General features: G+C 40.9%; 1 protein-coding gene across 1 annotated transcript; it reads right to left on the reverse strand.

Annotated features, from left to right (window-relative positions):
- Nucleotides 1–813: 813 nt before the first annotated feature.
- LOC139542147 (ferritin, middle subunit-like) lies at nucleotides 814–3,848 on the reverse strand. Its single transcript, XM_071347272.1, has 4 exons — nucleotides 3,414–3,848; nucleotides 2,968–3,114; nucleotides 1,478–1,603; nucleotides 814–1,174 (listed from the first exon to the last, which is right to left on the reverse strand). The coding sequence occupies exons 1-4, from the start codon at nucleotides 3,519–3,521 to the stop codon at nucleotides 1,019–1,021; spliced, it is 537 nt and encodes a 178-aa protein (XP_071203373.1). The 5' UTR covers nucleotides 3,522–3,848; the 3' UTR covers nucleotides 814–1,018.
- Between the last annotated feature and the right edge of the window lie 6,955 nt (nucleotides 3,849–10,803).

Consider the following 10,803-nt stretch of genomic DNA (forward strand, 5'->3'; position numbering starts at 1 on the left):
TGCTTTGCTTTATCTTGGCCAGGTCGCAATTGTAAATGAGGACTTGTTCTCAACTTGCCTACCTGGTTAAAGGTGAAATAAAAATTAGGCTATATGAAATAAAACATTCCCCTTCATCCATCTGGTATATCCACTAGAAACCCATGCACTTTATGGACACATGAAAAATATTTTTAGTTAAAGTATAAATTACCGAAGTTAGATTGCCTGTTAATTACCAAAATGAAAGTGTTCAGTAATTTCCAGTAGCTTTGCAACCATATGACAGCTCCAATAAGCCCCTTATGGTGAACGAGAGGCTTGTAGAATCATTACTATTTAGTATTCAGTTCATAGTTTGCTGTAGGGGAACTATTGGGCATTAAACTGAAACAAAATGATTAAAGATTAATTTCTCAGTAAGAGCCAAACTTCACATCACTAGAGAATTGCACCATATGAATTTACCGAGCAGGAGGCAAGGGTTTGATTGACCTCTAGGCCATCTAATGTACCCTTTTGAGATGCAGAGTAAAGGTCCACATTGACTGTAGTTACCCATTTCACGTTTATGGGTAAAGAGTAAACAGTTGGGCCCTTAATTGACATGGTGTATATAACATATCTTGTAATAGTGCCCTCTGTGGTCAGAGGTAATGTCCTTTATAAACCTCATGTTAAACTTTCCCTATTGTTATGAACCAGTCACTAGTAAGGCTACAAATGTCAGTATTTATCACTGGGTAATGAGATGCTCAGTAAAATGGAGCAAAGAACCTGAATAGACTGATACAACATCCATTACTACAGGTCAACACTTAGAAAACATCAAACTTTAGTGAGATTATTTTAATTGTTTTACAAGATGCCTCCAAAATACAGTAGTGTTGTCAGCAAAACATCTCAATGTTACAGCTGTGTTGCACTGTACCAGTTTAACACTCTCCACTCCCTATAAATGCAAAGCCAGTAGGATCTATCAGAGAAGGCAGGAGTCCTGGACTGAGGCTGGAGGCCGTAGCCTGGGGATGGAAGTGGTTTAGCTCTGGACTCCCAGGGTGTGCTTGTCAAACAGGTACTCTGCCATCTTGTTGTTGACAGCATCCATCTTGGTGAGGTTGGTGATGTGGTCTCCCAGCTTCTTAATGGCCTCCACCTGCTCGTTCAGGTAATGGGTCTCCAGGAAGTCACACAGCTAAAGAGGGAAAACACAGGTCAGAAAAGATAGACTACAGACTATTGTAGATACAGTAACACAAGAGCCTGGTGGTAATGGCATAAGTGCAGATAATGAGGTGTTTGCAGCTGTCTAACTCCTGCATGAGCTGCATTGTGTGTATAGTGTGCATCCATGGACTAGTGTGTGTCTGTATATATATATATATATAGAGGCAGGTCACACAATCCAGTGTAATTAGTTAGCAGAGTTACAACAACCTGATCATCTCCTGGGACAGTACCTGTATTCTATGTGATTTGCGGTTCCACCATAACTTACATGGGGGTCAACCTTGTCCGAGGCAATCTTGTGCAGGTCCAGCAGGGCCTGGTTCACATTCTTCTCCAGCTGCAGAGCACACTGCATGGCCTCCAGCCCATTGCCCCACTCATCACGTTCTGGCTTCTACACAGGACAGAGTGAACAATGGAGGGTTAGGGACTACTAGCAGATGTTTCTAGACATAATTAAAAGTCAACAGTAAATTCAGTATATCTCAAGATGGAGTCATTTTAACAGTCAATAGGAACAACCACATAAGCTAGAAGCACATCATGTGTCCGGTGTGGCTCAGTCGATAGATCATGGCGCTTGCAACGCCGAAGGTTTACAGAACCCCAGCTCAGAACACACAACTCGTCCATCCTTCTCACGGATGGGCTATTGCAGCAGACAACCACACTCCTATCAGCTAAAAACAAGTGGCTCCAGTGGGCAATTGAGTGGAAATCATTGTCTGGAACAGCAAGTTCAGTTTACTGCGCAGTCCCCAGACCTCAAACCAATAGAGAATCTTAGGGATGAGATGGAACAGGCTGGTCACAGCATGACTATATCACCGTACAATCTGCAGCAACTGCCTGATGCCATCGTGTCAGCATGGACCAACATCCCTGTGGAATGTTTCAGACACCTTGTAGAATGTCCCAAATAATTCAGTCTGTTCTGGAGGCAAACAGGGGTCTGAGTAGATGCGTTTAACCACTTATTTCGCACTCACTAGACTTTACCCCGACACACACTACATAAGCCCACAGACACACATATTGACACCAGTCACATATCCTGATTGCCTAGTCACTTTTACCCCTTACCTACATGTATGTACTATATTCTCAACTACCTTGTACCCCTGCACATGTCTCAGTACTTCTTGTATATAGCCTTGTTATTCTTTGTGTTACCATATCCTTTTTTATTTAGTAAGTATGTCTTGACTCCGCATTGTTGGGAATGGTCTCGTAAGTACGCATGTCACTGTAAAGTCGACACCTGTTCTATTAAGTGCACATGACCAATAAAATTTGTTTTGAAACAGTCCAGTGAGCAAATATTATATTAACATTGGGGGAGTTTGGATAGAGTGGATGGAGTTACACACCTCGTGCTCTTTCAGTGGTTATGAAGGAATGGAGGCAGTGTGTTCAGGCCTAAGCAGTCAGGACATTATCTCCTCTGGCCACCTTGCTCTAATACCAGGGCAGCCACATAGGACTTGCCTTAGAATGAACTCAGTATTAACATGAATGACTACTCATCCAAAAACCCTTGAAGTTAACAGTATTAGGGAAAAAAGGCTCTAGATTGAATATAAAGGGTTCTTTAGACTTCTTGCCATAGATTCTAGATAAACCACTTGGTTCCAGGTAGAACCTTTTCAACTGAGACAAGAACCATTTCAACCAGAGAACCCTCTATGAAGAAGTTTACGTTTGTATACAGCGCAACAAAAACAAGACAAATGTGTTTCTCGACGCTCAGGCGCTCACCTTGATGTCCTGAAGGACAATGCGTCCACCTCTCTTGTTCTGGAAGGAGAGTTGCTTGTCGGCGTGCTCCCGCTCCTCGTCGCTGTTCTCCTTGAAGAAATGCGCGAAGCCAGGCAGAGCCACATCGTCACGGGAGAAATAGAAAGCCTGCGTGGACAGACAAAATTGTTTAGAAACACATGTCAAACGTGACTCATTCTATTATTGAGGGATCTAAGCATGATTGACACAACAATATGATGCGGAAAATCATTAGCCTACTTGGTAACCTCCCAATTAACCTGTCAAGGCGATACGCTCTGTCCAAGGATATATTTATCAACTTTATTTGAATGATAGGTCTACCTCAAGGCTGTTAATTGCCTAGGCGTACAGAAAATATTTAAGCCCAGGCATAATAATACACAGGTAGATGAACAAAACGGTCATCTTGGTAGACACCTTACCATTGAAGTGTAGGTGTAGGAGGCAAACATCTCCATGTTGATCATCCGGTTGATTGCAACTTCGCAATCGTGGTGATAGTTCTGGCGGATTTGAGACTCCATTTTCATTCAAAATTAACAGTACAAAAATAGAGATTCTTATATTATTTTACTAAGACAGTTCAAGTAAGTGTTACGTTAACAATCCGGAATGTTATATAGCGCGAGAGGCGGGCAGAAGAGTTCCGTTCAATCACTGTTGACGCAAGAAGTTCTTCATGAGTCTTCCCAGAGTTGTGAACTGGAAGGAGCCTTGTTCGCTCTATTTATTGTTCCAAGCGGACCGCGTCAGTGAAATCGTCCCTCTTCTTCGATGAGATTTGACGGCATGTTGGCATCCAATAAATGTTGCATTATCGCTACCTACTAGACTGGAGTATAACTCCCTTATACTTTGCTTTAAAAAAAAAAATACTCCACTATTTACATCTCTTTAGTCCTACTTCAGGCCAACAGCATGAAAGGATTGGACACCACCACTTAACACACCCTGCAACTCAAAATAAATCAAATCAAATTTTATTAGTCACATGCGTCAAATACAACAGGTGTAGACCTTACAGTGAAATGCTTATTTACGAGCCCCTAACCGACTGTGCAGTTAAAAAATACAGATAAGAATAAGAGATAAAACTCCTCTGATGTCAAGTGTAACAGTTTAATTTTAGACCGTCCCCTCGCCCAGACCCGGGCGCAAACCAGGGACCTTCTGCATACATCAACAACAGTCACCCACGAAGCATCGTTACCCATCGCTCCACAAAGGCCGTGGCCCTTGCAGAACAAGGGGAACCACTACTTCAAGGTCTCAAAGCGAGTGACGTCACCGTTTGAAAGGCTGTTAGTGCGCACCACCGCTAACTAGCTAGCCATTTCACATCGGTTACACTCGCACACCCAAATACCTCTCTGCAGCGGCCACCACAACCTCTATTTCCTGCGACTTTACGTTCCATCCCTGCAGTACCGTTGATAACCATTACTATAAATGCCAAAAATCCAATCTTACTGAAACATATATCACTTGTTGGGTTATCCCTCTGTGCTGGTACAGATCTACTCCTCACACCCCTCCTCTTTGGATCTCTCCCCCTTGACCCATCTTCCTCTACTTCTTAACTGCCTCAGCATATGACAACTTCTGCACTACTCTAACCCTGGAAACCTCAACCTGCTTCTCTCGCACGGGACATTTCTGATCCCCAGCTCCATGGGCACCCCCTAAAATAAATCAAATCAAATCAAATTGATTTATATAGCCCTTCTTACATCAGCTGATATTTTAAAGTGCTGCACAGAAACCCAGCCTAAAACCCCAAACAGCAAGCAATGCAGCTGTAGAAGCACGGTGGCTAGGAAAAACTCCCTAGAAAGGCCAAAACCTAGGAAGAAACCTAGAGAGGAACCAGGCTATGAGGGGTGGCCAGTCCGCTTCTGGCTGTGCCGGGTGGAGATTATAACAGAACATGGCCAAGATGTTCAAATGTTCATAAATGACCAGCATGGTCAAATAATAGTAATCACAGTGAACAGGTCAGGGGTCCATAGCCGCAGGCAGAACAGTTGAAACTGGCGCAGCAGCACGGCCAGGTGGACTGGGGACAGTAAGGAGTCATCAGGCCAGGTAGTCCTGAGGCATGGTCCTAGGGCTCATGTCCTCCGAGAGAGAAAGAAAGAAAGAGAGAATTAGAGAGAGCATTCTTAAATTCACACAGGACACCGGATAAGACAGGAGAAATACTCCAGATATAACAGACTGACCCTAGCCCCCCGACACATAAACTACTGCAGCGGGCAGTGATCGGTTGAAGAGCATGCATTTAGTTTTACTTGCATTTAAGAGCAGTTGGAGGCCACAGAAGGAGAGTTGTATGGCATTGAAGCTCGTCTGGAGGTTAGTTAACTTCTTCGGGGTAGGGGGCAGTATTCGGAAGTTTGGATGAATGAGGTTCCCAAAGTAAACTGCCGGTTACTCAGGCCAAGAAGCTAGGATATGCATAGAATTGGTAGTATTGGATAGAAAACACTCTAAAGTTTATAAAACTGTTAAAATAATGTCTGTGAGTATAACAGAACTGATTTGGAAGGCGAAAACCCGAGGAGAATCCATCCAGATTTTTTGTTGTTGTTGAGCTCACCACTGATTATAATGGCTCTCTATGGGAATATAAAAGGAATACCTCCCAGACTGCAGTTCCTAGGGCTTCCACTAGATGTCAACAGTCTTTAGAAAGAGTTTCAGGCTTGTTTTTTGAAAATTTTCCAATAATTTTTTGTTTTTGTAAGTGGCTCCCATTTTGGCTGTAGTGTTTTCACGGGTGCGTGGATGAGAGCATGCACTTTGTTATTTATCTCCGGTAATGAACATACTATTCTCTGTCTTAAATTTGATCGTTTATTAACATATTAGGGTACCTGAGGATTGATTAGAAACGTTGTTTGACTTGTTTGGACGAGGTTTATTGGTAACTTACAGGATTCATTTGTATGCATTTTGAACGAGGGAAACCTGTGGATTACTGAGTCAAGCGCGCCAAATAAACTGACTTTTTGGGATATAAAGAAGGACTTTATCAAACAAAAGAACCAGATGAAGATCTTCAAAGGTAAGTGATTTATTTTATCGCTGTTTCTGACATTCGTGACACCTCTGCTTGGTTGGAAAATGTATGTAATGCTTTTGTGCGCGGGGCGCTGTCCTCAGATAATCGGATGTTGTGCTTTCGCCGTAAAGCCTTTTTGAAATCTGACAAAGTGGCTGGATTAACAAGAAGTTAAGCTTTTAAAAGACGTATGACACTTGTATTTTCATGAAAGTTTAATATTACGATTTTTGTCATTTTAATTTGGCTCTCTGCAATTTCACCGGATGTTGGCCAGGTGGGACGGTAGTGTCCCACGTACCCCAAAGAGGTTTAACACAGTGTCCAAAGAAGGTCCAGAAGAAAAATGTACCTGCTGGTCTAGTGGTAATGCTGCTGACTCTGGACCACACATGTCCCTTTGCGGCATGGATTCAAACCCTGCCTACGCCTTCATATCTTTATTCCTCTACCTTTCTGTCACCCCCCTCTCATTCATAACTTGATATCTCAATAAAGAAAGAGAAAATACTAATATATATCAAGAAATTAGTAATTTCAAGACCATGTACTACCCAGACATGGTGAAGGCAACATAAATAGAATAACGGGTTTTGACATTGGTGGTGACTTTCTGAACTGTTATAGTTAGACCAACAGTTTAAAGTAATACAGAAAAATATTGGTATTTGAGTTCTGATTGACTACATTGACAACATTTTCAGAAAAGTTGTTGTATTTTCCCTTAAATTCACCAGAAACAACCATTCACAGCTATTTGTTTAAAAATGCCTCAGTAAGTTACACAGTATATGTAAGTTACATATTATAGTATATGTTCCTGCTGTTCTATCCCTCTTCGTTTTTCCTTTTCTTCAAATCTGGTATCAGCCGGTCTTCGCCCATTCATCACCCCTCATGTTTGTTTCTGCAGTCACAAAACTGCACCTCCTTCCACCACTGGCACTGTGATAACAGAACAGAACTACATTGAGACCAAAGATGGTGGATAAATTAAGATAGTTCACTCAGGCCGTTTACCACTGTCTGCTTAAGGAGGTGGCTCCTTAAGCAGACAACAATGCGATAGTGGTCTGCTTAGTTAATTGACTTCCATTGTGGGGGGGAGGGGGTGAAGGAGTGGGCTGTCTCGCTTCCTCTTCCGTCTCTGCTTGAGACTACAGAATGCCGAGTCACAATGACAAGGCAGAAACACAGCCAGGGCAGAGCCTGAGTCTACTGTAGTAGAACCAACTGGAGGTTATGACAGGAATAATCAGGGGTGCAAATTTCACTGGGGACAGGGGGACATGCATTTTTGTCCCCCCCCCCCCCCAGTTTTATCATTGGAATGTGATACAAAACGAGGCAATTGTGTGCTTTAGGACCATGCGGATGCCTCCGAGCAGTCGGGAGGCTGTTTGCAGTGTTTATTCAAACCCCCCAAAATATAAACATATATGTCCCCCCCACATCTAAAACGAAGTTGTGCCCCTGGTAATAATAGTGGGAGGGAGAGACAAATAGGGAGAGAGGGGGAGGGGGAAAGAGTACAGACTAAAAACACTGTGTCACCCTTCAGAACTTCAATAGAAAGAGTTATGTAATGGTTAACCATTTACAGTATTACTTACTGTTTATAACTTTGTGCGGCTGGTCACATGATGGACCAGTTCATGACTTTTACAACTTAACACAGGTTCTCGGGGTTGAACATTACAGAAGAGATTTGCATTAAAAAATTAAGACAATTCTTTGTCAATTTCAATTGTAATGCTATGTTTTCCCTTCTGTTGATCAAAGTAACAGAGAGCAGGGCACATACTTCACAGATTATCTATGTTGAAGACCCTTACCCCCATTTGAAGCAGCTTAATAATTTCTCAACAAACAATGAACCTAGATAGTAGCTATGACAAACTGATAGATAGTCTGTTTTGGATTACATTTTAGGAAAAAGGGGGTCCTGTTCTCAAACAATTGGAGTAGAGGCACTACCTTACATACTAGGCCAGGAAAGACCAGGGGCTGTATAAATCAGTGGAGGCTGGGGGGAGGAGCTTCCCCATCCATGTAATGTTATTCAATGTGATCTAAAAGGCAAAACTGATCCTAAATCATCACTCTTACTCTGAGAGGCTTGATGCATACTGCCCCAAAAGACCTAAGCTATGTTCGAATACCCATACTAACATACTATATACTACATACTTAATGAGTACATACTGCATAACATATACTATTAGTTCATAGCGCTCCCGAGTGGCGCAGCGGTCTAAGGCACTGCATCTCAGTGCAAGCGGCGTCACTATAGTACCTGGTTCAAATCCAGCATGTGTCACACCCGGCTGTGATTGGGCCCAGCGTAGTCTGGAATAGGCCGTCATTGAAAAAAATAATTAGTTCTTAACTGACTTGCCTACTTAAACAAAGGTTACATTTTAGTTTACTGTAAAAGAACGGTATAATTTTAGTTTACTAGCGCCTCGCCTGTCTACCAGAAGCTTATGCTGTTGATATGCAACCTCTTGCTACCTTGTTAGCATAACAAATTACTAGCTAGACATCATACGATTTCGGGGGGTTCGTAAATTCAATCTGGAGTGCCAGAGTACGCTCTGGGCGTTCGTAAATTCAGAGCGTTGTCAGATTGTCCTTTCGTAAATTTTTACTTCGCCCAGATGTATGTAGCTACTGATTTTGTGTAGTTATTTCTAGGCTAATGTAATCAACTTTGATATACCATTTGTCAACTACAATATGTCACTTGAAACCGAAAGGTGTATCATCAAACACCATTTCTACAAAAGCCAGCCTTTCTTTCTCTGTCCACTACTGTATTCCCATACCTCATATTGAACATTGAGTTTATATGAAAAAGTGTGATAACCCTACAGTTTTTCTTTTGACTGCATTCTGGAAAAGGTAAATAATTAAGCTACATGTGCTATTGAAACATGTGCTCTTAGAGAATGAAACAGAAGTTTACAGAACTGCGTCTCAAAGTTAATTTCCTTTTATATCTTAAATCAAATGTAGACATAGATTATTTCTCAATTAGCCTAATATTAGAATGAATATTCCAATTCTTCTTATTTTCTTCTAAGGATATAACACACACACATTTTTCAACTATAACCGCTGTAGTTAGACCTGCACTGTAGCATTTTGCCTGATACTACTGCTTTAGGTGTTACCAATAAAATGTTACTTTGTAATAAACAAAGTTAAAAAAAAAATAAGAACAGACCGAGATGAAGAAGTCAAGGCGAGAGCTTTTACTTCGCCCAAAATCTGTCCGCGTGAGATAAGCCAGTTTTATTTTCTAATCACTTGTGGATTTTGATTGAATAGAAGTTTCGTAATGTTTAAGCTTTTACAAATGTACTGATATATGTGGATGCACGTGGCATTTCGCCAACTTTGAGAAAAACAACGTTTAGTTGTGCATGTTGTTCACACACGTACCTGCCCTCTCATTGGCTAGAATGGTCCCCATCTGTTCCTGTCTTCAATCACTGAGCACATGTATTTCCATTGTGGTCACTCGGCTCTCTTGTCAATATAATAAATAATCTTTGCCTCTGGTCATGTGTATGAGTAGGATCGTCATTTTTTTATTATTTATATTTATTTATTATTATGAACACAACAATACAAAAAATATACAAAGACGAGTAGATAAACCTAACAGACAGGGAGGAGTATTACATATCAAGATTCCTTTTCAATTTGTTAAACACTTTATATTTAATGTTTTTACTTCACCTTTATTTAACCAGGTAGGCCAGTTGAGAACAAGTTCTCATTTACAACTGTGACCTAGTCAAGATAAAGCAAAGCAGTGCAACACAAACAACAACACAGAGTTACACATGGAATAAACAAACATACAGTCAATAACACAATATAAAAAAATCTATATACAGTGTGTGCAAATGAGGTATGATTAGGGAGGTAGGGAAATACATTGGCCGTAGGGGCGAAGTGATTACAATTTAGCAATTAAACACTGGAGTGATAGATTTGCAGAAGATGAATGTGCAAGTAGAGATACTGGGGTGCAAAGGAGCAAAAAAATAAGTAACAATATGGGGATGAGGTAGTTGGATGGGCTACTTACAAATGGGCTATGTACAGGTGCAATGACCTGTGACCTGCTCTGACAGCTGATGTTTAAAGTTAGTGAAGGAGATATGAGTCTCTTTATGGTGCATATTGCTTCTTTGTTTTTAAATTTACTGATCTTTTCAAAATAATATTTAAATTCTATCTTAAATAATGTGAAGAGGGGTTTGTTCTCTGCCCACTTCATTTTATGCATAAAGAATCTTCCATGAAAGATAAACAAATTAACAATGAAAGTTAAATCAGGGTCCATATCATTTGGATCAAAATAAAACGTAATCTCATGGTCTCTCAGAGTAACATTAATAGTCGTTTCTTTTAAGATAAAATCTTCTAACTCACTCCAACATCTTCTGACATAAGAACATAAGTATACAATCTGGAAAAATAAAGACATAAAACACAAAAACAAGTCTTTATTTTTCCAAGACTGGTTTGACAACAACATTATTTGGATTAAACAATTATTAAATAATGATAACTATATGATTATCAAGAATTCATGAGAACACACAATGTTACATTCACTCCTGAGGAGTGGGATCGTCATCAAATGATCCAACTCGTTCATGTTGAAATTCTAAAGGTGATTGGCTACGCTCTCCGAGGGTGGATTTCACTGACGCGTTCCGTTCGGGAAC

The sequence above is a fragment of the Salvelinus alpinus genome, chromosome 1 (genome assembly GCF_045679555.1).
Source record: "Salvelinus alpinus chromosome 1, SLU_Salpinus.1, whole genome shotgun sequence".
NCBI lineage: Eukaryota > Metazoa > Chordata > Actinopteri > Salmoniformes > Salmonidae > Salvelinus > Salvelinus alpinus.